The 27,913-nt window shown below is 40.4% G+C and overlaps 1 protein-coding gene across 1 annotated transcript in view; it reads right to left on the bottom strand.

The window, feature by feature from the left end:
• The window catches only part of sacs (sacsin molecular chaperone), a 96,118-nt gene that overhangs the window by 34,439 nt on the left and 33,766 nt on the right, over nt 1–27,913 (bottom strand). The window contains exons 4-10 of the mRNA XM_020530497.2: nt 27,611–27,701; nt 27,057–27,142; nt 25,453–25,564; nt 24,586–24,732; nt 20,418–21,900; nt 15,744–15,835; nt 3,916–3,942 (exon numbers count right to left, since the gene is read on the bottom strand). Coding sequence (XP_020386086.2) covers nt 3,916–3,942; nt 15,744–15,835; nt 20,418–21,900; nt 24,586–24,732; nt 25,453–25,564; nt 27,057–27,142; nt 27,611–27,701 — 2,038 coding nt within the window. The remainder of the gene's footprint in view (nt 1–3,915; nt 3,943–15,743; nt 15,836–20,417; nt 21,901–24,585; nt 24,733–25,452; nt 25,565–27,056; nt 27,143–27,610; nt 27,702–27,913) is intronic.

Genomic DNA, 27,913 nt, shown 5'->3' with positions numbered 1-27,913 from the left:
TCCCCTTCTTCTTCTAACTTACAGAAAGTATAGGCCTAAACTACTCAATCTCTCTTCATACGACGAGTCCCTCATCTCTGGGATCAATCTAGTGAATCTCCTCCAATGCCACTATATCTTTCCTCAAATAAGGGGACCAAAACTGTGCACAATACTCCAGGTGCGGTCTCACCAATGCCTTGTATACTTGCAACACTACTTCCTTACCTTTATATTCTATTCCTTTAGCTATAAAAGCCAACATTCCATTTGCTTTCTTTATTATCTGCTGTACCTGCATGCTAGTTTTCTGCAACTCATGAATGAGGACACCCAGATCCCTCTGCACCAGAGCACCCCAAAGTCTCTCCCCATTTAGATAATAGATCACCTTCCCACTTTTCCAACCAAAATGCATGGCCTCGCACATCTATGTTAAAATCCATCTGCCACATTTTGGCCCACTCTGCTAACCATCTATATTCAATTGTAAGGTTCTTTATCCTCATTGCTATTTACCGTCCGACCTATTTTTGTGTCGTCCACAAATCTGCCTATTTTTATGTCGTCTGGGAATTTGACTATTGAGCCCTCTGTCCCTGTATCTAATGTAGATTGTAAGAAGCTGGGGTCTAGGGGCCTAACCCTGTGGCACCCCACTAGTTACTTCTTGCCATCCAGAAAAAGAAAACATTTATCCCAACTATCTGTCTTCTGTCCATCAGCCAGTCACCTATCCAAGCTAAAAAAACTATCCCAAATCCCATATGATCCAACCTTGTGAATTAACCCTTAGTGCAGCACCTCATCAAACGCCTTCCTGAAGTCCAGATATAATACATCTACAGCATCCCCATTATCCACTTTGCTTGTTACATCTTTGAAGAACTCTTGCAAATTAATCAAACATGATCTGCCCTTCATAAAACCATGCTGGCTCTGATGGTTAGCATTTTGACTTTCCAACTGACCCGATATTACTTCCTTGATGACTGATTCTAACACTTTGCCAACAGATATTAAACTAACTGATCTGTAATTTCCCAGATATTGCCTCGCTCTCTTTTTGAATAAGAGCATTACATTAGCATTTTTCCCATTTACTGGAACTTTTCCCCATGTCCAAGGAATTTTGGGATATTGTAAGCAATGGATCCACTATCTCTGCCGCCACTTCCTTTAATACCCTAGGATGTAGGCCTTCAGGCCCGGGGACTTATCTGCCCTCAATCTTAATAATTTGGTGAGCACCTTTTCCCTATCGATGTTGACTATTCTAAGTTATTTGGGCCATTACATGAAGTGTTTTCAAATTAAATAGCACTCAAATTTGGAAGAGGAAAATGAGAGGACTGCACAAAAAAAAAAAAACTCACGTTAGCTGGAAGCAAAGAACAGTAATCAACGGATCTTTTTCAGGTTAGCAAAGTGTAACTGGTGGAGTGCCACAGGGATCAGTGCTGTGGCCTCACCTACTGACAAGTCTCTATCAATGACTTTGATGAAGGGAATGAATCTACTGGTGGCTAAATTTGTCAATAACACCAAGATAGCTGGAAAGTACATGGTCAAGAGAAGATAAGAGTCTGCAAAGGAATAATGATGGGTTTAGCAAATGGACAAAGTATTGACAGATGGAGTATAATTTGGGAAAATGTGAACTTGTCCACTTGGGCAGAAAGATTTAAAAGGCAGTATATTCTTTGAATGGAGAGAGATTGCAAAACTTGGTAGCACAAAAGGGATTTGGCTGTTCGGGTGAATCACGAAGTTAGTATGCAGCAGTTAGGATGGCAAATGGAATGTTGACGTTTACTGCCAGGGGAATGGAACACAGAAGTAGTAAAGTTTACCACTTCTGGCAAGGGCACTGGTAAGACCACATCTGGAACACTGTGGACAGTTTTCATATCCTTCTCTGAAAAAAATATATAATGCATTAGAAGCAGTTCAGAGGACATTCACTCAACACATGCCGGAGATAAAAAACATACCTTCAGAAATGTTGAACAGGTTGTGCTATAACCCATTGGGGATTAGAAGAATAAAGGGCAATTCTATTGAAGCATAGAAGATCCTGAAAGGACTTAATATAATGGATACTAGGAAATAGATTCCTACTGTGGGAAGGCCAAAGGACACAATTTAAGAATAAGAAGTCTCCCTTTTACGATGTAACCTAGGATATGTTTTTTGCTCTCAAAAGATTGTTAGTACATGAAGTCACTTCCTCCAAAAAGAAATGAAGGCTAGGTCATCAAATTTATTCAAAGCAGAATTAAACTGACATTGGACAGAAAAGAGAGTCAACGGTTGAGGGTCAAGCAGGAAAATGGAGTGATGCCACAAAGAGATCAGCACAGCAGGCTTAAAGGCCCAAATGGCCTACTCCTGCTACTGAGCTCATAATCTTATAACTATCGAGAACTTTATCAGCCACTATTGTTAAGATTCATAGCCCAGACCGTCCAAAGCACCTAGCAAACAATCAAATTGGAGGCAATCAATCCCAAATGTCTAGTTTGTTTGCTCATTTGTTTTCATTAGTTTTCATTAGGCTACATGAAATACATAACCTCCAAATAATTGAAATTGTACTACAGTATAGGGGGAGTAAGCAACCTGCACCATCACTGAAGAGCCTGCATTCTCAATATTATCTTTGCAACCATGTACAAACGGTCATTATTACTCCTGCTGCTTTTCAGTGACTGTGTAGCATTGTGACCTATCAAAATTAACTTGTCATTTCATTAAGATGCCAATTCACTCTCATCTGCCGAGTAAGTAAAGAGTATATTGTACATGAATCTGGACATTGCAGGCTTCAATTGTGAGCAACCTGCAGAAGGCAAATGGTAAGTTGGCCTTAACTGCAAGTGGATTCGAGAACAGGAACAGGAATGTCTTGCTGCAATTGTATAGGGCCTTGGTGAGACCACATCTGGAGTATTGTGTGAAGTTTTGGTCTCCTTATCTGAGCAAGAATGTTTTTGCCATAGAGGGAGTGCAGCGAAGGTTACCAGACAGTTTCCTGGGATGGCAGGACTGACATATGAGGAGACATTGATTCGGTTAGGATTGTAGTCACTAGAGTTTAGAAGAATGAGCTGGGGGGGGGTGGGGGGGCAGATCTCATGGAAACCTATAAAATTCCCAGACAGGGTAGAAGCAAGAAGGATACTCCTGATGATGAAGGGGGACTCCAGAACCAGGGGGTCACAGTCTTAAGGATGTGGGATAGGCCATTTACGACTGAGATGAGGATGGCGAGTCTATGGAATTCATTACCACAAAAAAATTAATGGAGGATAAAATATTGTATGGTTTGAAGGAGAAAATGGATATAGCACATGGGGCTAAAAGAATGTGGGAAAAAGCAGGAACAGACTATTGAATTGGATTACCGGCCATGAACATAATGAATGCCTATTTTGCTAAGTGTCAAGGCTTCAAAAATCATCTAAATGACCACATTAATGGAAGTAGCTCTGAATAAATATAGAACCAATAAATTCAGGGAACAGGGTAGCACCAGACCTATTTATTTTTACAAGTTACTTTGAGATTCTAGCAACTCCATCTTTCCATAGTATCACAATTAACAGTATGTTTTCACCAAAGCATGCAGTGTCCTTTAATCGCGAGTGCTTTACTGACAATATTATAAATGAAACTGAATTAACCTAAAAAAAAAACTTGTATTGTTAGCTTTAAAAGTTCTGCAGGATCTATCTTCACAAACCACACAAACACCTTTCACAGCAACAATAAAGTTAAAATTAGAATTCTTTAAACCAGTCTGTTCAATGGCTTGTTGCATAGCATAATTACAGAAGAAAATACACACAGCAAGGAGCATGCATTTTTTGAGCACTCTCCAAGTTGAACATGCATGGAAATCAGACCCCAACACAACACTGCAATCTTTCCTACCTGGACATCCCAAAAGATGCTGCTGAACTGTAATTTAAATCAAATAAAATATTAATATAGCAATGAACCTGAAAAAAAATAGAAATGTGCTCTCCAGTTACTTAAGTAAACCTCACTGTTACAGTAGATATCTTAGTCAAGAGTATACTTGTGTAGTTTTGCTTTTGCTTTCTATTCTTTGCTTACATATGATTCAGAATAACTTTCTCAATCAATCCAACAATTACTAGCTGAGGCTGCAGACCTCCTGGATAGTAATGTACGGACATGGCTTTTGTTCTTGTTTTGGAAATCAATTAATCATAGCAAACAAAATCATTCAAATTACCCCAATATTGGAGTACTGGTGTATTGTGTGCTGTTTTAGTCACCACTTTAAGGAAGGATGTAATTACACTAGAGTGGGTGCAGACCAAAAATACCAGGATGCTGCCTGGGCTGGAGGAACTAAGCTACAAGGAAAGACCGTAAGATGTGGGAGCAGAAGCAGACCATTCAGTCCATTGAGGCTGCTCCAACATTCGATGAAATCATCATGACTGATTTGATAATCCTCAACTCCACTTTCCTAGCTTTTCCCTGTAACCCTATATTCCCTCATTGATAAAAATATCTTGTATGTCTGTCTCAGCCTTGAATGTACTTAATGACCCAGCCTCAACTGCCCTCAATGGTAAATAGTTCAACAGATTCGTTAGCCTCCGAGGAGAAGAGATTCTTCCTCATCTGTCTTAAATGGGTGGCCCCTTACCCAGATTATGCCCTCCGGTATTAGACTCTTCCAAGGGGAAATAAGCTTTCCATATTTATCTTGTCAAGTTCCCTAAGAATTGTGTATATTTCAATAAAGGCGCCTCTCATTCTTCTATATTTCAATGAGTACAAGCCTAGTATGCTCATGTGACAGTCTCTACATATCTGTTATCAGAGCCTATTGAAACTTCTCTGGACTATCTCCAGTGCTTGTCTATCTTTCTTTAGAAAAAAAGGCCCAAAACTTTGCACTGTATCCCAGCTGTGATCTGATTAGTGTCTTGTATAACTTGAGTAAAATACCCCTACTTTTATACTCCATTTCTTTTGAAATAAAGGCCAACATTCCATTTGCCTTCCCTATTACCCGCTGAACTTGGATGGTAGCTTTTTAAGGTTCATGCATGAGGACTCCCAAATCCCCTATTCTGTAGCTTTCTGTAGCTTTCTGCAGCCCTTCTCCATTTAAATAATACTCAACTTCCCTATTCTTCCTGCCAAAATGCATAGCCACATATCTTCCCACATTAATTTCCACCTGCCAAGTTTTAGTTAAACTAGTGAACAATCTTTATCCCTCTACAGACTTCGTGTCATCCTTACTACTTCGCACCTATTCTTGTGTCAGCCACAAACTTGGCTATAGTACATTCACTTTCCTCATCCATGTCATTATTATAAATAATTGTGATCCCAGCTCTGACCCCTGTGGCACTCTACCAGTTTCAGGTTGCCATCCTGACTCGGACTTCCTTATTCTTCTACTATTTAGCCAATCCTCTGTCTATGCTAACATATTACTTCCAACATTATGGGCTAATTTCTTGACAAGTAGCCTAATGTGTGTACTTTATCAAAAATTTTCAGAAGATGCAAATATATTACATCCACTGATGCCCCCTCATCTATCCTGCTAGTTACCTCCTTAAAGAATCTCAATAGATATATGAGGCATGATTTCCCCTTCATGAAGCCATGCTGACTCTGTTTGATCATATTATGTATTTCAAAATGCTCTGCTATCACATCGTCTATCATAAACGCCTAATAACAGATGTTAAGCTAATTGGCCTATAGTTAAATGCTTTCTGTCTCCTTCCCTTTTTAAGTAAAGGTGTTACATTGGCAGTTTTCCAATCCTCTAGAACTCTTTCTGCATCTGAGGATCCTTGGAAGATTACTCTCAGTGTATCCGCCACCTCTGCAGATACTTCTTCTATATCCTAGGATCCATTCCATTAGGTCCAGCGGGTTTAATCAGTCATTGGCTCCATTAATCTCCATAGGACTTCTTTTCTAGTGGTAGTTATTGCATTTATTTCCTCTCCTCCTTTTGCCCCTTAATTATTTAGTAATCCTGAAATGAGTGTCTTTTATTGTAAACACTGATGCAAAGTATTAATCAATTCCTTCGTCATTTGAGAATGGATAGGCTGGGACTGTTTTCCTTTGAGAAGCAAAGGGGACCTGCTGGAGGTGTATAAAATTATGAGGGAGACAGATAGGATGGATAGGAAGACACATTTTCCATTAGTAGAGGGGTCGGAAGTTAACAGGAAAGTTGAGGAAAAATTTGTCTGGAACTCACTGCCTGAGAAAAACAGTAGTGAGTCAGAAACTCTTGGAACGCTTAAATATGATTGAGACATTCACTTGTATTGACATAGTTTCCATGGGTATAGGCCAAGAACAGGAAAATGCAATTAGTGTAGTCAGAACGCGTTGAACAGGCTGCACATAGTGGGCTGAACAACCTCCTTTGTGCTCTAAATGTCTGAGTGTTTAAGTCTATTGGTTAGGAAAAGAGGAAGAAGAAAACAGCAGTGTGAGACCCGCAGAAAACAGACATCTCGTGAGCTACTGCACGATTGTTTCCTTAGCCTGTTTTCAATCTTGAAACGACCTAGGATCTCCAATCTACAACAGGAAGACCAGAAAGAAAAAGGACTTAAAATACAAAAGGTTCACCTGTACACACTAAAGGTCAGGAGATCGAAAATTATAAGCAGATTACAATTACTGATTACAATGTTCACCCTACATTGTAAAGTTGATTATGCTGTTGAGCAACTGCTTCACGGTGTTCACTCTCTTGTATTTTCCTTGTGTTTTATTACTCGACAGTAAAAAGACTTATCATTAGACTCCTAATTCCAGACATTTTTATTGAATTTAAATTCCACTATCTGCCGTGGTGAGATTCAAATAAGACCGTAAGTCATAGGAGCAGAAATTAGGCCATTCAGTTCATCAAGTCGGCTCCGCCATTCAATCATGGCTGATAAGTTTCTCAACCCTTCTCCTGCTTTCTCCCCGTAACCCTTGATCCCTTAGACAGTCAAGAATCTAACAATCTCCGTCTTAAATATACTCAATGACCTAGCATCCACAGCCTTCTGTGGCAGTGAATTCTATAGATTCACCACTCTCTGGCTGAAGAGGTTTCTCCTTACCTCCGTTCTAAAAGGCCTTCCCTTTACTCTAAGGCTGTGCCCTCGAGTCCTTGTCTCTCCTACCAATGGAAACATCTTCCCAACTCCACTCTGTCCAGGCCATTCAGTATTCTGTCAGTTTCAATTAGATACCCCCTCATCCTTCTAAACTCCATCGAGTATAGACCCAGAGATCTCAAACGTTCATCACATGTTAAGCCTTTCATTCCTGGAACCATTCTAGTGAACCTCCTCTGGTCCCCCTCTAGGGCCAGTACGTCCTTCCTTAGGTATGGGGCCCAAAATTGGTCATGATACTGTAAACTTGGTCTAACCAGAGCTTTATAATGCCTCAGAAGTACATCTGTTTTTATATTCTAGTCATCTCAAAACAAATGCCAACATCGTATTTGCTTTCCTAACTATGACTCAACCTGCAAGTTTACCTTAAGAGAATCCTGGACTCGGGCTCCCAAGTCCCTTTGCACTTCAGATTTCTGAACTTTCTCCCCATTTAGAAAATAGTCTATGCCTCTATTCTTCCTACCAAAGTGCATGACCTCACATTTTCCCACTTTGTATTCCATTAGCCACTTCTTTGCCTGTTCTCCTAACCTGTCCAAATCCTTCTGCAGCCTCACCACCTCCTCTATACTACCTGTCCCTCTGCCTAACAGATTGTGGAGCTGGAGGAACATAGCAGGCCAGGCAGCATCAGAGGAGCAGGGAAGTTGACGTTTCTGGTCGGGACTCTTCTTCGGAAGATCTTCATATTCTGAAGAAGGGTCCCGACCTAAAGCATCAACTTTCCTGCTCCTCTGATGCTACCTGGCCTGCTGTGCTCCTCCAGCTCCACACTGTGTTATCTCTGACTCAGGTATGTGCAGTTCTCCCTTTCGCTGTCCCACTGCCTATCTTTGTGTATCATCTACAAACTTAGCCAGAATGCCCTCAGTTCCTTCATGTAGATCACTAACATATAAAGTGAAAAGTTGCAGTCCCAACACTGATACTTTTGAAACACCACTTGTCACCGGCTGCCATCCTGAGAAAGACCCTTATATCACCACTTTCTGCCAGACAGCCAATCTTCTATCCATACTAGTATCTTGCCTCCAGCACCATGGGCCCTTATCTTACTCAGCAGCCTTCTGTGTAACACCTTGTCAAAGGTCTTCTGGAAGTCCAAGTAGATAGCATCTATTGGCTCTCCTTTGTCTAACCTGCCTCGTTAGAGTCCCAAGACCATTACCTGGGTCTCTAGAATAACAGTGCTGCGATAATGCCACTAGGCCAATACCTCCCCTTAAAACTGTGGAAATTACAGAGGGATTTGCCTACAGCCCGCCATGGGAAAAGGTTATTGTGAAAATCCTCTTCAACCACCTCCACCCAGTGGCTGAGACTCAATGTGGCTTCTGCACATCAAGAGGCACAATAGACATGATCTTCAGTGAACAGCAGGTCCAAAAGTGCAAAAAACTGCACCAACCTCTGTACATGGCCTTTTCAATCTCACAAAGGCTGTCAACCATGAGGGATTGTGAATATAATCCTCAAATTTGATTTTTGGCAGAAATTTGTCACCATTCCCCACCTGCTTCATGATGGTATGCAAGCCAAGATCTTCACCAACAGATCCACTGCTGACCCGATACAAGTGCAAACTGGAATCAAGCAGGGCTGCATTATTGCACCAAAGCTCTTTCCTGTCTTCCTCACCACTTTACTCCATCCCAACTCCATGAAGTTGAGATGGGCCCTAGTCCTCAACAGTTGGGACACAGTCTCCTAGCTATGGCGGTGGCTGGAGTATGGGCTTTGGGCAACTTTGGCAGAGGTGACATTCCAAGTCGGGTCAGTGACAGCAGGGGCTGCTTCAGCATGCATTCTCATTGGTTTTACAGCCTCAGGGACAGGTCTGGTGGCTGCAGAGTGTGGTGGCATCTTGTAGGGACTTAAGAAATCAAAAAGCCACGCATGGAACAAAAAAATGTAATCTGTCCTAACTTTGCATGATTAATTTCTTTTTATAATTTATGTAATAAAAATGGTGCCGGATTATGGCAACTTATCCACGTTTTACTGTCTTTTCATAAATACAATTAACAATAAATGGCAGGAGTGGAGGCTAACATACAGGGGAAGCAGGTGAATGTGCAACCTCCAACAGCAGTATGCAGATGAACCTGTGTGTGCAGACCCAGACACCGAGCTACAAACCATCAGTGATGCCTTCACCGAGATGTAGGAGAGAAAACATTCTGCAAGCCTACTGGCAGGATAGGGCACACCAATGCGAGTGTCCCAATAATAATCCCAATAATCGAGGCACTGGTCGTGCATTGGCAGGCCATACTGTCTGCCTGCCTGATAGAAGACCCCCTTAATAACTCTCTACTCCAAACTCTACAATGATAAGGAACGACTAGGAGAGCAGAAAGCCTCCTCATACAAATATAATGTGCCAAGCATTGCACTAACTGGAGGAGAAGCAGCTGCGAAGACTCCAACCACTTTGAGCGCCACTGACTGGAGCACATAAAGGCCTCACGCAAGCAGCAGAAAGAGCGTGCAGATTCCCGAGCTTCCCATCTACCCAGTAAACACCACTTGCTCCAGCTGTAGCAGAGTGTGCAGCTCAGGACAGGTCTATCCAGCCAGCGCAGAACCCAGCCTCACAGAGTCGGGTAAGTCATCCCCCAACCCTGCGCAACTGCCAAAGGAGAAAGGAAGAAGAAAATTGTTGAGAACACAAGAAAGCATTTACTCCTACTTGGGAAATAAGGACAGAAAATTACTGTCAGAACTAGTGCCAAAACAAGTTATGACATCATCAAGTAGGAATTAAGAAAACAGCTTGCGTGAAGCTTGCCATTTAATGCAGCTGCGTAGACAATTTCCTGGATGGACTCCGAAGCATACAGCATATCAAATAAATAGTAACTCCATTAATCTCTAGTACAGGCCTACAGCAGCATTAGGGAAAAATGACAGGAAAGATCAAATCCAATACTTGGTGCCAGCTGTTGACTGCAACAGATGAATGAAAGAAAAATCACTTTAAAAGTTCCATTTACACAAAGCAGTATCAGTTACACTTAGGAAAACTGTTCATCTCAGATTTTGGCTGCAAAATAACTTATGTGGGGAATTGACAAACTGGCAAATTTGGCATATTCCACCAGTAAATAAACAATGTCTATTCATGAATAATAATTAATTTAAAACACAGTCATAATTGGTGAAGGATTAAGACATTTCTGTTTTTAATATACTTGAAATATGAGATGGAATATACACAAAGACATTCTGCTGAGAATGCACTGCTGGAAGTCACAAGACAGGTCAAACCTCAAATCTACGTACCATTAACTCTCAATGGCATTGCTATTGTTGGAAGAATGTAATTATTCAATTTGATGGGGTTTTGAAACAAGCTAATTGATTATCCCTTTACTGTGACCATTTATTATTTATCTCACAGCAATCCCCCTGTCCCAGGCACCAAGCTCAGTCCCTGACCAGGCACATTTACAGATTTCCTTTTTCGTAATTATCTACTTGAAATGGCCCAACTCCTAACACTTCTGTCCTTGGCTGACTGTAGTGTTCCAGCAAAGTTCATGCAGGCTGGTGGAACAGCACCTCATTTTCTTGTTACGCACTCTATTGCCCTCAGAAGTCAATGTTGAGTTCAACAACTTCAGAGCATTAATACCGTCCTCAATTTTGATTACATTCACTCTCCACCAAGGTCTGGTTTGCATGCGTTTGCTCTCAGTAAAGCCAATCTATTTTCTACTATTCAGACCAACCATTAGCATCTATTATGTATCTATATCACTCCCCCACCACCATTAGCAACTCCCTTTACCTTTTGTTCTGAGCAGCCTCACAATCAGTTCCACTTGCTCCTTCCCTCCTTTTGTCAACAACATAAAACGTATCATTTTCCTTCCTCCTTCAGTTCAAAAGAGTCAGTATTGGACTCAAAATATTAATGCTGTTTCTCTCTATATGGATGCTATCAGGCCCACCAAGTTTCTATAGCATTTCTGATTTTCAGCATTCGTGATACTTTGCTTTTATATATTATAGATAGGTGAATATGGTGGGAGCTGTATTTGCTACATCAGCTGGATCTTTCAGTGAGGTGAGTAGGAATTCGTAGGGCTAGTTACAGCAAATGTTAGGTTACAGAAGGAGACACTACTTATTAAAAATCACTTTTCTTTTGAAAGAGAAAATAACCACAAAGAAGTATTATCCTCAAAACCATCCATCACTGGCTATTATCATTTTACAGATTCTGGACAAAGATGTGAGAAGAGCAACAGTTCATAAACCAAACAAAAGCAAACATCTCCTGATTGGTCAGTGCAGCAAAGTGACTGATATTGTTCCTCACTGCTCCTGTTGTCATTCACAGCCTGAAAGCAGCTCGGTAAACACTAATATTCTGCTCTTTTCTAAAATTACAAGCGTGGAAATGATCTGCAGGCAGGGCACATTTCTTCCGGGTTTTTGAAGCATCAAGTCAAAATTTACAAGCAGATGCAACAGCAGTGCAAATCTCTTCTAAAAGCACTAACAGAGAAAAATCATATACACTCAACCTCAGACTATTTGACTAAAACTTTGTCCATGATACTTAACATTTTTAAGCTGTTAAAAATCGCAAATATTGCAGAGTTAAGAGGTCAAAAACTGTTCCCACCAAACCCACCCTCCAAAGGTAGGTTAGCCACAGGAGGAGTCTGACTTCAGAAGCAAGCGGTGCGAAATACAATAAGTTTGGATTTTTGACTAAAAAAGGTTGGTTCAACTTAAACATGAGGCATACAAAAAATCATTTTTGCCCAAATGTCAAGGTTGACTGTTACACAAAAGCAACCATTACTCAAGAAAATACAGTATTAGAGTTGCTCAGTTTTACAAATAACAAATGCTACTTAAAGTATTGAGTAGAATTTAAAAACACAGACTCCTCATGCATAACTTCACATTAAAGGGCACAATATTTCAATTTGTGCACATAAGCCATAGTTTTTCCATTTTGTGCTTGGACCTAAAACATTAATTCTGATTTCTCTCCAAAGATGCTGCCGGGCCTGCTAAGCTTTTCTAGCAATTTCTGTTTTTGTTTTTCCATTTCAATTTCCGATATATTATTTTTATTTGACACCAAATCACACAAGCACGAAACTTCAACTGTGAATATGGTTTCCTTTCAGATAAGTTCTCAACTGAGTATTAATTCATAATATACATAATAGATATACAAACAGATAGCATAAATGTAATCACATAATTGCATGTAGAATGCGTGATTATTTTTAAACAGTACACAATTTGAGAGTCATATGTAATGCTTCTATGCAGCACACTTTCTGACCTGTCTTGTCACCTCGAGTTCACCACCTTTCTATTGATGCTCTGGCTCTATCCTGCTCTTATTGCTCACACTGCTATCTGATCACTGAGATTTATATGTATTTGCCCTGGGTTTCCCTCCTTCCACAACTGCTGGTTATTTAGCACGATGCCTGCTGTCTCTGTATGCTATTCCATTTACAACCTCTGCTTGAAATTTCTGCTACTTTATTGATCATTTTGTTTCTTTCCCTACTCGTTGCTCCAGGGCCTGCATTCTCTAAGCCTTGGTTGTATTCCTTTACCTCATCTACTTCTCTGCATTTACCCGGCTACTGCCTTGCCATTACCACTGCCAACTTGGCTGTGTATCATCTTATGGTTTTCAGTTTTCTTTTTAGTGTGTTTTTTTTTAAAAGAATGCCTCAGAGAGGTTTGATTCAATTTAATGAAGGCTGGAGGTAGAGACCGTGGGAATCTGATCCAATGAAATATGTTACTGGGAGGTTAAAGCCCTTCCATAAATTTCTTCTCTTCACAATCTAGATTGCTAATTATAGCAGAATAAAATATTACATATCTTATGTATAGTAACATTAGATACATATTGAATTTCAGACTGTTAGTTACAAATCATCTGGTCATGTTTAATGTTTAAAAAGAGGGCTTTACACCATTGGATTTCACATCAAACTATCCACCCTCGTATTCTCAAGCAAATAATTTTGTCTGTAGTGTGGTTTTTCCCAATCTTTGGAGGTACCTTTATAGCTCATTATTCAGGAAGTTCTTTTTTGTACCACATTTTTTATATATATATATATAGGAGAGAGAATAGAGCTCCAGAAAGTGGATCTTGACCCTTCAAAGTCTTAACATAAAAACCAGAAAAGAAATTATGTAATACCAGCAGAATAATCAGGCTACAGTTTCATAGTAATTAGACAAAAATAGACCTTTCAGTCACTGCAATGGATTTGTAATTTAACCCAAATGGATAAATGGACTTTTAAATTCATACAGGAGACGTACAACTCAAAAGCCATAATTGTTTTGTAAATAACCATTGGTTCCATTACTGACTTCTGTTCAGCATCAGTGAAAATGAGATTCTGTTTGAACATAATTTTCTAGTGTGAATCCTGCTACTGGATCCGTATCAAAAACAAATGCTCTTAAACCACTAAGTGAACGTACATGATCCCTGTTGGCAGGTTTGTTGCATTAGTACAGAGATTAATATTTTCCCAAAAGTGCTGCGAAATGCCGATTGAAACTTCTACTCACACTGAGGCATTCACATATTATCAGACACTACCCTGCAAAGAACTGAATAGTCCAGGTTTTCAAATGTGCTTATACAAAATTAATCAATTGCCCATCAAAGTTTATAGCCTGGTTTAAAACAGACTACGCCTGAAATTTCTAGGCCAGGAGCAAAAAAGGGCAGCTTTTGTTTTACTCACTTGCAGGATGTGGGTGTTGCTGCCTGGCTAGGACTTATTGTCCATCCCTAGTTACCCTGGAGAAGGTGGTGGTGAGTTGCCTTCTTGAAACGCTGCAGCATAAACAAGGCAGGCAGGCTAGAATTTGGTGCGGAGTCATGTTCGGTCCATTTTTTCAATCCCATGCTGCCAAATTCTGTCACATCATCTATCGGACACTCACAATCCACACTGTTTAAATGGACAGGTTCTGAACAGCTTTAGAGGTCCTCACCAAAGGCAGGCCAAGTCCCTAATAGCATCTGTTGCCACAAGGCACACCAAACATGAGTCTACTACTGGCCATGCAACTCAGGTAGAGTGCTGACTGCACCAAGGAAAGCCTGATAGAAGAGGGCTCCAAGCTTAAACAGACCAAGGAAATATTCAGTTGAAATTTCTCTTGTTGACCAGGAAGAGAAGCAGTGCTCTTCCTGGCCCCACTATTAAACAATAGGCTCTAAGCTTTTCCCCCCCATTTACAAACAGGCCATGGTGTCTGCAGAGAGTCACTTTGCTGTACCTACCCTCTACTTTGTGAATCTAGATTGCTGAAAAAACAAGGATGTTCGAAAGAGTCACTGGACCTGAAACATTAACTCTCCTGTCTCTGCACCGATGCTCTGCATTTTATATGTTACAGCTTTTTCTGTATTGGGGTGGCACGGTGGTTCAGGGCTTAGCACTGTTGCCTCACAGCACCAGGGACCTGAATTTGATTCCAATCTCAGGCGATCATATGTGTGGAGTTTGCATATTCTCCCTGTGTCTACGTGGGTTTCCTCTGGGTGCTCTGGTTTCCTCCCACATTCCAGAGATGCGTAGGTTAGATGGCTTGGCCATGCTATATTGCTCTGTAGTGTCCAGAGATTGCAGGTTGGTGGGTTAGCCATGGGAAACGCAGGGTTACAGAGACAGGGTGGGGGGCTGGATGTTCTTCAGATGGTCAGTGCAGACTCAAAGAGCATAATGGCATCTATCTGCACTGTAGGGATTCTACAACCTGTGAGTTTCTCCAGCAATTTGTCTCTTTTTCAGATTTCCAGCATCCGCAATTCTTGCATTTTGCATTTTTTAAATAAAGGTGTTCCAACCTAGTTATGCAGAGTTTGAAACAGCTATTAAAAATGTGCTGCAGTACTTTTCAGTGAGCACTTAGCTCTGAGCAAAGCATGTACTCCTGAGAAAAAATACACCATTACTTTATAACAAAGTGCTCATAAACTACTGTATCTGAGCTAAAATAAAATCCACTGAGTGGGGAGGTACAAGTGCCAGGATTCACCTACACAGATCCTGCCAGTTAGCAAAGTCAGAGGAAGTTCCCTTCATTTCCCTGAGGACCAAGAATGTGGCAACTCCTTGCATCGGAAGTCTCCATCTCTGGCCCAGGTCACTTTTATGAGACTGGCCATACGTACGGAACCATAATTTGGTGCTGATCTAAACTCCCACTCACAACTCACCCACCAGAGTTACAGCAGAAGTGAAGGTTCCACCTTCAACCTGATACCTTTGGAAAAACCGTTTTGTGAACTCTTCAGCCCCCAGAACTCATCCCAAGCAAGCAGGAAATTCCATTTGACAGAACTACACATTTGCAACGCAACAAGTCTCACGACATCTTACTGCCTGAGGGTTTGTAGTTTCTTAATATGACAATCTGATAATACTCTGCTGCAATGAAGCCAAACCCGAATGCTTGCAAGCAACTGAACAGAATTTAAACCAGCTCTGTTTACAGTTGCTGTAAATAGCTGCAGTTATTTATCAAGTGCTTTACCTCGACTTTCAGCAGCTTTCCTCAATGCAGACAACACAGATGGCTTCAGATTTTCAGCTAGAAATCTTCTCTCCAATCCTGGGAAAAGAGACCTATTGAAAAAAATCAAAGCTTAGATTCTCATACACCCTTGTAAACAACATGCTCCAAGATCAACGCTGTGTTTCACAGCCAAAGGGACCACGCACCTCACTGAAACACTGAACTATTTTGTCACTCAGTTAGGAATAAAGTTAGAATAACTGATGACAATCCACTGTGGGATCCAAGGACAACCAACAGCCACTTCTGCTTACGAGTGGTGTTATGAAACATTAACAGCTCTCAGAAGATAACATAACTGAAAATGCAAGCTTTGCTACCGTTCACAAGAAGGTTGCTCTTCAGTATTCAAAGAAATTAAAATTCAATTCTTGAAGCAGTACAAATAATTGCAAAGAAAGAGGGAACAGAGAAAAAGAGACAGATAAATGATTGACATGGGCTTGAGCTGCTGTAAAAATTACATTTAAATGTTCAGCTTCTGCTAATTAGTATAAACAGCATATTCAAATGATGTTTATTTAATTTGACACACATATGAAATTTTCAGTGACTCCCACTGGTACGGTAGGGCTTGAGAGTTTTGTTTAATGAGTGAGTGGTTTAAGGGGCTGGATGGGTTAATGGAGTTGAGGGGTTAAGGGGTGAAGGTAACAACAGACATTGTGCTGATCTGAAGAATTGGGCTGATGGCCATGAGAAATGAGGCATGACTTTTACTCCGGCTGCTCTGGCATTGGCTCACTTCAGTCTCTACATGGGTGACTCCAGGCCACTCCACCTTCCAAGAGATGAACCTGGACACCCAAATCCCTCTGCTCTCCAACAACACTGATCTTTCTTCTGTTTAGACTGTTATTGCTGTGTCTCTTTTTCATTATCACACATTTACATTTAGTTCATTTATCAGTTTTATAGCCTTCTTTCTCTGTTAGGTTTCCAATGGATCACTGTTTTGTCCTCCATGTGACAATTTGGTATTTTGACACCATGCCTTTTAATTTAGTGTTATGTTGCAAACTCTAGTGGCCCTGAAACAAAATCTTGTAGTTGTTACTAACTACAAATGATACGAATTCCGTATCACTTAACATTCTCTAGTAAAACCTTGCATTTGAGGAAGTATTAAATCAATGTAAACATATCCATCCATTATTGTGTTATGTATTTTACTCCCTTGAAAGATCTTTTAAGGTAAATCCTGGATACTTTCAACTATTTTCTTTTCACCTAGGTGTGTGATGGTCTCATCCTCAAGATGCTAAAATGTTCACCAAAGACAGTATACTGAGTGGCTAAAATTACTCAGATTAGATTTGCCATACTGGTTGCCTAAAAAATACAAGCCACATTGGCCAGCCCGCTAGCTCATAACACATTCAACAGAAATGTGTTATAATTACTAAGGCTTAGACAATTTATTACCTTAAGATTCCAGGATGAATGCCATCTAGCCTTATTGTCTCAACTTCCTTTAGACTAATTAATGCAGCCAAATCAAAATTATTCATTGTTGGATTGTAACTCACTGTCAGCCATTTCAGATTTACCTCCTTCCCTCCAATATCTTCATCTTTGATAAAGACTAATACAGTTCTTAGCATCAAAGAGTCATTTGAGCAGAGGCAAGCCACTCAGACCATCATGTCCATACTAGCTCTCTGTAGAGTAATCTCATCAATTCCATTATCACATTCTATTCCTGCAGCCTTGCATGTTTATTTCCCTCCACTTCCTATCCAATTTGCTTTTGAAATTAGTGACCTACTTCACTCACAGCACTTACATAGAGAGCAAGTTCCAAGTCATCACCACAGATATTAAGCCATTGGAAGGTAAAGAGCTTTTAAAGAATCTTTTATAATATTTTAGAAAAAAATCTGTTCATGGAATGTGGGCTTCACTAGCCTTGAGAAGGCGATGGTGGTCACCTCCTTGAACTGTAGCAGTCTGTATGGGGTAGGTGCACCCACAAAGCTATTAGGAAGGGAGTTCCCAGATTTTGGCCCTGCAACAGTGAGAGAACGACAATATATTTCAAAGTCTGGATGGAATGTCGCTACAAAAGGAATTTTCAGTTGGTAGCATTCCCACGTGGTTTGGAATGGATTTGTGGAATTAGTCACGGGTTTGGAAGATGTTGTTAATACTTTGTCACACACTTTCAGATGATCCATATAGGTAACATTCACTGTCTTTCTTTCATCAAACTTCTTGATGACTTCATGAAAAAAACTCAAGTTCACTTTCATGTGATTATTGGTGAGTATTGTGAATTGCCCTTGAGAGTAGTTAAGAGTCAACCACGTTGTTGTGGATCTGAAGTCACATGTAGGCTAAGCTAGTAAGGACAACAGATGGGTTTTCCCCTGACATCTGACAATAGTTTCATGGTCATCTCTTAATCCCAGATTTTTATTGAATCCAAGTTCCACCATTTGCCATGATAGGATTTGAACCCAGGCCCCAGATCATTACCTGGGTCTCTAGAGTAATAGTCTGGGATAACACTAGGCCAGCATCTCACCTTAAGGATATGAGTGAACCATTTGGATTTGACAGAGTATCAGGGTCACCATTACTTATGTCAGACATTACTAATACTAACTTTCAATTCCAATTTTTTTGTTCATTAATTAATTGAAGTGAAAATCCCAGAGCTGCCATGGTGGAATTTAAACCCATGCCCACACAGCATTAGCCTAGATCTCTTGATTACTCATCCAGTGACATTACCACTGCACTCCCCATCTGGCTTCTATAAATGCTGGCCCTTCTTAATTAATTCAGACCTTTCCAAGTACCCCACATTGCCCCCAAATCCCTCAACTAATGTTTGTAAAACCTTCTTCATCTCTGACATTAATCTGAGCAGTGTGCAATTAGTGGGAATGTCTTCATGCCCTTCCTTAAAGAAATAGGTCATATTTACCCCTTTTCATTGAGCTGGTATCTTGCCACTCTCTTTGAAGCTTGAGTTACATGTAGAGGAGGGGGGGGGTTGGGGCTGGTGGTGGTGGTGGTGTTGTTAAAAAGACATTTAGCATGTTTGCGTTCAGACCTTTGAGTATAGGAGTTGGGATGTCATGCTGAGGTTGTACAGGGTGTTGGTGAGGCCTCTTCTGGAGAACTGTGCCCAGATCCAGTCACATAGGAAGGCTATTATTAAATTGGAGAGGTTGCAGAAAATATTTACCAGGATGTTGCTGGGAATGTAGGGTCTGAGTTATAGGGAAAGCTGGATAGGCTGGATTTTTTTTTTCACCGGAGCATAGGAAGTTGCGAGGTGACCTTACAGAGATTCATAAGATCATGAGGGGTGGAAATAAGATGAATGGCAGGTGTCTTTTCCATAGAGTGGGGGAATTCAAGACTTGGGGGCATATTTTTAAGGTGAGAAGAGAAACAGTTAAAAAAGACATGAGGGATGATTTTTTTCATACAGAGAGTGGTTCATATGTGGAATGGACTTCCAGAGGAAATGGTGGATGCAGGTACAGTTACAATGTTTAAAAGACATTTGGATAAGTACATGAATAAGAGATGTTTGGAGGTATATGGGCCAAGCGCAGGCAGGTGGGACTAGTTTAGTTCGGGACTATGGTCGGCATGGAGTGGTTGGACCGAAGGGTCTGCTTCCATGCTGTATGTCTCTATGACTCTATAATTAGAGATTAGAAGATTATTCCAAGATCTTAAACTATCTCCACATCCACTTGTCATAGCAACCTGGGATTCGGGCCATCCATTTTGGACAGCTTATCAATTTTAAGCACAGCCAGTCTTTCAAGTATTTATTAAATTACACTGCAATTTTTTTGATCATCAACAACAAATTCACAATCATTTCCTAACCTAACTTTTAACAATTGAGTTTTCAGTACTTTTAGTGCATTTGTGTTTTATTTGTTCGTGGGATGTGGACATTGCTGGCTAGGCCACCATCCATTACCCAGCTGCAATTACCCTGGAGTGGTAAGCTGTCTTCTGGAACCTTGACTGTCTCTGAGATGTAGAGAAAACCACAATACTGTCAGGAAGGCTGTACCAGGATTTTGACCAAGTATTGGGCTGGCAATATAGGTACACTTGCAGGGAAGGTGGCGACATGGTGGTAATTCTGAGGCCCAGGGCCCAAAATTCTGGGGACATGTGTTCAAACCCCTGCCATTTAATTAATAAATCTGGATTTTTGTTTTAAAACTGCTCTCAGTAATGTTGACTGTGAAACCATTATAGTTTGATGTTAAAACACATCTGGCTCACTAATGTCCTACAGGGAAGGAAACAGGCAATCCTACCCCATCTCCAGATCCACCTTAATGTGGTTGATTCTTAACTACCCTGTAGGTTGGTCTGCTAGGCTACTCAGGCATAGGCAACAAATACTGGTCTTGCGAGGAATGCACAGATCCCATGAATGAATTAATAAGAACAAATAATCAAAGGTGACATTTGCCAAACTTCCTTAGCCATTTTCTTCTTGTTAGCTCTCCAAAAAAAAAACTAACCACACATCTCTGAATCTCATCCAACCCTATCCCACCAGTTTAAATCTCAATTATGTTGTTAAACAATAAGCCCACCAATACTTTCTGTCATTATAACATGGAACATCTTGCTGAAATGTACCTGGGATGATTGTCCGTGGTAATGTAAATGGCATCCTTATCTGCTGTGGATGAATCAAAAGATATGAAATTCCCATTCTGTAGTGGAAGGAGCTCGAGTCCGATCAATTCTCCAAAGTTGTGGTCAGTTAGCACATACTCCAGAAGCTGGAGCTTTTCCTCCGCACTGCCTCGGTGTTTGAATTTCCGAATCACCTGCCGTACCAGAGCAGGACTGACTCTCTTTAGGTTCTTTGCATCCGAATTGTAGGCCTGAACAGCATTAAAGACATTTTCAGGCACTCGGGCTATCTGTATTCCTGCTTTATTAAGGAAGTTGAGAACAGTTTCTGTACACGCCTTGCTGTTGTCCATTTCACAGAAATAAACCAAGTCAACTTTCACCCAGTGGTTACTCATTGAATAGATGACTGGATGTTCAATCAGTTCCTTAAAAAGAGGCTCTAAAATTGGCTTCCAGTGCACTCGGATCTTGCTGACATCAGGCCATACTTTGTGAATGGCCTCAGGAGTTAATGGAGAATCGTGATCTTTTTCAGCTTGCATTCGCTTGATGGCTTCTAGAACCAGGGTGGCATAAGTTTTTGGAACTACGTTATTAATGAGGAGCTCATTCCATAGCGCAGCTGGGTCTCTCCACTGGTCCACTTCCCGCCACTTAATACTTCTTCTGTTATCTGTTAATCCAAAGAAGCCGCTGATGTGCACTGGCAGGCCAGTCTTGCTTTCTTCACTGGGAGGTAAAGGAAGGAAGCAGAAAGCTCGTCCTATGAACCGAGGTACAGCTCCTTTCACCTCCTCATTACACAGCAGAGGCATGGCAATGGCAATATTAGGAATGTACTTCAAATCTTCAGCCAAACAGTCCAGTTCATTGCACATCCCTCTGCCTCCCACACTGTTGCAAACAAGCCAAGACATTTCATCTACATTTTTTGAAGCTACATCTTCAGTCACAATGTTTACGTGGTACGTCACACATGTTATATTGTTGCTTGGAATATTATTGCAGTAGCGATCTGCAGCAGTCCTTAGGATTTTTAAGGAGTTTGACCTCTCATGTTTCAGCTCTTTACCCTCGGACGCAATCACGCGGAAGAGGATTCTCTCCGTGCCATTGGATTCCCTGATGTACAGAGTTACGCGCTGCACATTTTTCAGGAAAAGTAGAAGGGAACTTGCATCAGCTTTGAAGGACTCAAACAACTCAAGAACTTTATCTTTATTGTACACATTGTTGCTGATGTAGGATGGTTTCTTACGGAGAGGGAACCTGAATATGGTACCTGAAAAAAAGCCATCTTTAAAGGTCTCTTTGGTGCTATCAAAGATTCCAACATATGGTGCAAACTGGTCTGGGTGCTCATTAATCTCTTCGCGATCACTTGTTAGATTCCAACTCTGCCCGGATTCATGGGATCCAAAGAGTGATTGATGAGGATCCAATATTCCAATTTGCATTCCACTAAATATGCAGGGTGCATCTGTGCGACAAGAAATAATACTATTTAATATATTATGGGAAATCTATACAGGACGGTACATTTATGTACGTTAAGTATTGCAACAATCACTAACGTAGATATACAAAATTAAAATACCACAGAAGCTGGAAATCCAAAATAATATAAAAATCTAATATCGGAATTAAAAATAAAAATTGACTTCAAATGACCGGCTCTCTCGATTGGTGCTGCCTGATCTATTATTGGAATGTTCTGTTTATATTACAGGACTACCATACTTTCTCTGCAGTAATACAATTTATCTGAACACAGCACAATTTCAACTCCCATGTGCAAAGAAGAATATTACTAAGCAACCTCGATCTCCCTGGTTACTACCATGGACAGCTGAGAAAATAATTTTACATTGCTGGGGGAAAATGTGCTCTTATTCTGCCTCCTACAGTGTCGGGCTAGCAAGAAAACCCCTCTGTGCTGTCTCATTCAAAGCTTGGTGTTAAAATAGTAGAGCAGGCTCCGATCATGTCAGCAGAACATAAGCAGCAGATTTAAAAAAGGGTGCATCGGCTGGAATCAGGTCAGATGAAATCCAAAATTTGGAAGCAAGGACATGGAAACACTCTCCCTGCAATTCTGCTGTCTACCCCTCCCCCTCGGGTTTCTTTTTTCCCCAGAACCCCTCCCCACTCCCCTTGCAGCATCTCATCACAACAGTCCTCTAGTTTTCTTGGCAACCTCAGTCATTCCATGCATAAACATGTGCCTTTATAGTTACCACCAAAAATAACACCATACAACCACTGCTACCAGATTTTATGAAACCTCAATGTCACAGACCTGTACGGGAAAGTCACATTTAGAAAGTTTTACCATAAATCTGGCCATGTCTTCTCAGCATCTTTTGATCATTTTCCTAATTCCCATCATGATGCTGCATCTGGGTGCAACCTGGAGGCCAACATTTTGAGATGTATTTGGATGTAAAACAGCTAAACTTGGCCTCCTGGGATTGAGAAGACCCCTGCCCCATTACCCCTGAAACGTTAGACTGTTTCTCTGAGCCCAAACTTGATTTTTGGCTCTGGTTTCTTTTAAAATAGAGTGAATTTTTGCAAGACACCATCAAGTTGATGCAACAATAGAAAGGAACTCCCAACAACTGATACCAGCAAAACTAAATCCAGAGAATCATTTAAGGCAACAACTTCTATTTATATAGCGCCTTTAACATAACGAAACAAAGTGCTTCGGAGGAACATTATCAAGCAGTGTATGCCACTAAGCCACAAAGAGCCATTATTGGGTGAGATGATAAAAAGCTTGGTCAAGAAGAAAGGTTTTAGGGAGTGCCTTAACAGAGGTAGGGAGGTTTAGGAATGGAATTGCAGAGCTTAGGGCCGAGGCAAAAGAAGGTGCAACCACCAATGATGTACGAATTACATTGGTGATGTTCAAAAAAAAAGTCAGGATTGGATGAAGGCTGATTAACAGTAGAGTTGTCAAGCTGGAAAAGATTAGCATCAGAGGGGTGGGCGAGGTCATGAAGGCACATGGGGATTTATAAACAAAGATGCGATTTTAAAACCAAGATGTCCCTTGACTGGGCAGGTCAGTTTCCCCTGAATATGCTCAGAGAGAGGGGAAAAAAGATAGAGGCTGCCTCAAGGTAGAAGCAATCTCTCAGCACTTTTAAGCTTTTGAAAATAAAAATAGTCACGGCTGTCAATCCGTCGTTGCGAAGGGGGGTCTGTGCCCGCAGCTGTAGCCATCTATCTGCACCATCAGGGAACGGGAGATGACTGTCAATTATTCTTGAGGGATGGAAAATTCCAGTCAGCATGAGAGTCAGGCCTTAATAGGTCCTTTCACTGCTTCAGTTGGCTACCTGCAGTGTGCAGATGGGTAGCCACTGTGCCTCCAAATGAGTCTCCTTGAAAACGCCACACAGACAGGAAGTTGCAGGCACACAGCCTGCTGCTCTCCATGACAACTTTTACCCAATCGCTTTAGGTCTTCTTCTGCAGCCATTCAAAATGCAATCCAATTTGCTGCTCTCCTGTGGACTGCTCACAGCTATTTTATAACGATAAAAGTGTTACACCAGTATCCTGTTGAGGTGTTTAATTTGGCCTGCCTCTTTAGTGCCCCAGAATGGATGCTATAAATAGGCACCTCCCTGGATCTACAAGCTTGAACCAAAGAACGAGACTGAATAGAAGGAGGCCATTCAGTTCATCATGTATATGCCATCTCTTTGAATAAGCTTCATGAATAGTACCACTTCTCTGCTCTTTCACCACAGTCCAGAAATTTTCTGTTTCCATTTTTATCCAATTCCCTTTTGAAATAAATTATTGAGTCTGCCTTCTCCATACTTAGACATCTAACTAGACAGATTTTTTTTTCCCTCCATATTGCCCTTGTTTCTTTTTGCCAATTACCATACATCTTTCTGTTGGGGAGGAACTAACTGGCACGTGCCTGGAAATTGTCAGCTCCAAGATGAAAGAGACCATCACTAAATAACTGCTTTCCTTGCTCTTTTAAACATTTTAATACACTGAGGTGATTACAAAGACAAGCTAGACACAACACAAAACAAAATGAAAGAAAATCCTGCACCAATCCTAAGTTAACCTTGCACCAAGGAGCTGTAAACTGAATATTTAAAGCACTATTCGAAACACTATAAAATTCACTTACCTGTTACATGATAGACAGAATTGAAACCAATTCCAAATCGCCCAACTTTCAGGGGGTCATCTCTTTTCCGACTTCTCGCTATTTCCTGAATTCCATGCCAGTCCTCAGGAGTGAATACTGCATTGTTGTACGAGTACAAGGCTGGGCCTGAAGAAATAATCAAAGATTTTATTTAATCAAAATCTATCCAGGCACTCCAGCATCTTTGGAGTGAAGAACTGTGCATACTCATTGCAACTTACATCACAAAAGTATATTCCTGCCTGCATCTTACAAACTGAATATATTTGCTTTGGCAATGGATTGCACTAACTTAAGCTTTCATTGTTTCAAGGACTAACTGATCATCCATCTTGGGCAAGTTTGTAGTCAGCGATGATGGAATGGTGCTCGCTGCCTGGGCTCAAAGAAAACTATCCCACCATGATGTGGATATCATCTTTCTCATTGTTAATCTCATTCTGGTGCCAGCTGTAGGGGATCTCTGGTAAGCAAGAACACTGGAGGGACAAAGCAGGGCAAGTGGCTAAACACTCAAGGAGCTCAAACCATCCAGGACAAAGCAGCCCACTTCATTGGCGTCACATCCACTAACATTCAGAAGTGTTAACAGTGAACTCAGCATTAGAGTTAGAATGGGTGGAGGAAGGGGGTCATTGTGCTTATAATCAGCCATCTAACAGCAATCCAAGCAACAATTTTAGTGATTACCGATAAATCTAACCACACTGATAACGACCTAAAATAATATTAAGGGATTGCATTCTACAATATCCACTATTCTCCCAAAGACATACAGACAAGATCCAATGCAAGATGTCTCTATTGTAAGGTGAATCTACTGCTGTTATTCAGGAGATGTCTTACCTTGGTATTCCTTTAGTAACTCTGACCAGAGTGAGCTTGTTCCATATTCTGTCTCATCATATAAAAACTTGACCTCAGTAGCTCCAGCATCTTCAGCATTCTGTATCAGCTCCTACAAACAATGAATTAAATGCGGGGTTATTTTCGTGGGCTTCCCAGCTGCTGTACATCTCCATAATAACTCTAGGATCCTCAGAAGCTTACGGGACTTTCAGCCTCATCAGTCATTTTGTTGAAGCTAATTGTATTCATTATGCCAAAGTCAGCGTAATAAAACAAAGAAAACTGATTTGCATAAAGAATGTAGGGGCAAAAGGAGAGGAGGAGGAGGGAGAGAAGAGGACACAGAAGGCAAAAGAACCTGAATTAATGCAGAAAGATAGTTAAACAGTAGAAACCAGAAAATAACAGAAACAAAAAAGGCAGTGCAAGAGAGTGAGAAAATGTTGGAAACATTACTGTGTAATCCAGTTTTCAACCAAAACACTGACATACTTTTTCAGATGGTGGTATGCCATGCATTTTCAGCACTTGCTATATTTATTCCACTGGACACAGTTAAGTATGTAAATTTTCATCGAACAAAAGTCTGTTTACAGTCTAGATGTCAGCTACAAGTCCCTTCTGAAATTGACTGTGAAATTAATAAACTAGGTCAAGTGCACAAACATGAGAACTTGTGCTTCAGGCTGATATTATTCAGGCTGATATTAAAGTTTACTAATCATAACCGAACAAAGATGTTGACAGTAGTCAGCACTACATTGATTCTTTGTTATCAGCAAATGACTTATTTATCAAGGATAGACTTAATGCAATTGATTTTTATGCATCTTGCACAGATTGTCTACCAAAGTTACCGAAGCAGGCTTTGAAATTTTCAGAGCATGTGAGATAGCTTTGTAACAACTTTACGATCAAAAATATCCAACTATCCAGGACTCAATTCTGAAGATGTGATAAAAAAGGGTAGGAAAGCTATTCATTCCACCTAATCACTATTTTAACACAAATTTATATACTCTCTTAATTCCTTACTTTAATGTAAAGCAAAGTTTACATTCATTCCAACAGTTTTCTCCTGGTTCTTTCATCCATTTTCCAATCTTCTCAGAAATATTTTTAAAATTAAGTTTAAGTTTTCTGCTTAGTTTTCTTTCCTATCCTTACACTGGGACAACGGGTTGTTCAGCTTCTTATAGACCCTTACATTCTTATTGCTATTCTTTCAACCTTTTCCATTGTTTCATTAAGTACACTGTCCACAGGCATTTCCAATGTCACAGAAACAAAATACTGAATATCCAGTTACACTCTCAGTTTGATTAAATCTGTGGTGCTAGCCGGTAGTTGCACAAACTTATAGCACAGTATTCTGCAATATATTGAAGCACTTACACTTGGCGGTCAAGCGGCATAGGTTTAATTTCATCCATGTGCTGAGTCTCTCACAAAGAGGAATGTGCAATTATTTTGGCTTCTCTGGTTTGAATACTTAATCTTTCTATTTTCAAGATTCAACCAACTGGGGCCCCAGAGAGATAAAACAGCAAAGGACCCAACACTGTTTTCAATTGGACCAAGCAAGTAATAAAGATGCTCACTTTAAGAATCTGTCCTCCCTCTGGATACCTCCTCAGAATATCCTTAAGGAAATCTACGAGTGGTGGTGTCGTTTGTCCAAATTTGCCTATAAAAGCAAACACAGCATTCAGTACACAATTCCATAACAAGGTTTTGTTAGAGTTTTAAACTATTTTAGAATTTTAAACTATGAGCATTCATTTTGAAAGAAGGTTTCGACTGTAATAATATGAAGCTTTACGGTTAGCCAAGTGGTGACAAGAGGGAAATTTCAATTCTCTCTAACCGTCAGGGAAAGCAATGAAAATAGACCAATTACAAAAGCATCAAGGGAAAGAACTTGTATAAAACTTTTATTATAACCATACAAGCATTTCAGTATACCAGTGAGAAGGTTTGCTGATTTAATGCCTCTGCAGTGGATCTCCACACTGCACCCAAATTGCAGATCCATAGTATTAAATTTACCAAGGTTATTCTGTTACCGCTCTGATTTCCTTGTCTTAGAGTAATGTTAGTATAGTTATCTTTATTTATACTAATGAGGATTAGATGTTGTAAATCAATTGATTACCTCCTCCCTTAAGTCCTCTTCCTTGTAAAGTCAAGTTAATCTCACAGGTTCCAGTCTGCAACAAGTTCTCAATACGTGCTGAGTCATACAACTAACAGAGAGAACAGGATAAATGGCACATGATTCAACGTTTGAACTAATGCATTAAAATTAAGAGGCAAATTAAATGCTTTTGTGAAATTGATAACGACTATTATATCAAATGTGCTGGCAGGTACAACTGCAGTAATAGCTTACATTCACATAAATAGGAAGTGCTTTATAAATAAGATACTTAAACACTCATGACCATATTTTTCCTCA

This window comes from Rhincodon typus, chromosome 6 (genome assembly GCF_021869965.1).
Source record: "Rhincodon typus isolate 14 chromosome 6, sRhiTyp1.1, whole genome shotgun sequence".
NCBI lineage: Eukaryota > Metazoa > Chordata > Chondrichthyes > Orectolobiformes > Rhincodontidae > Rhincodon > Rhincodon typus.
This window is presented reverse-complemented; position numbering and strand designations above follow the sequence as displayed.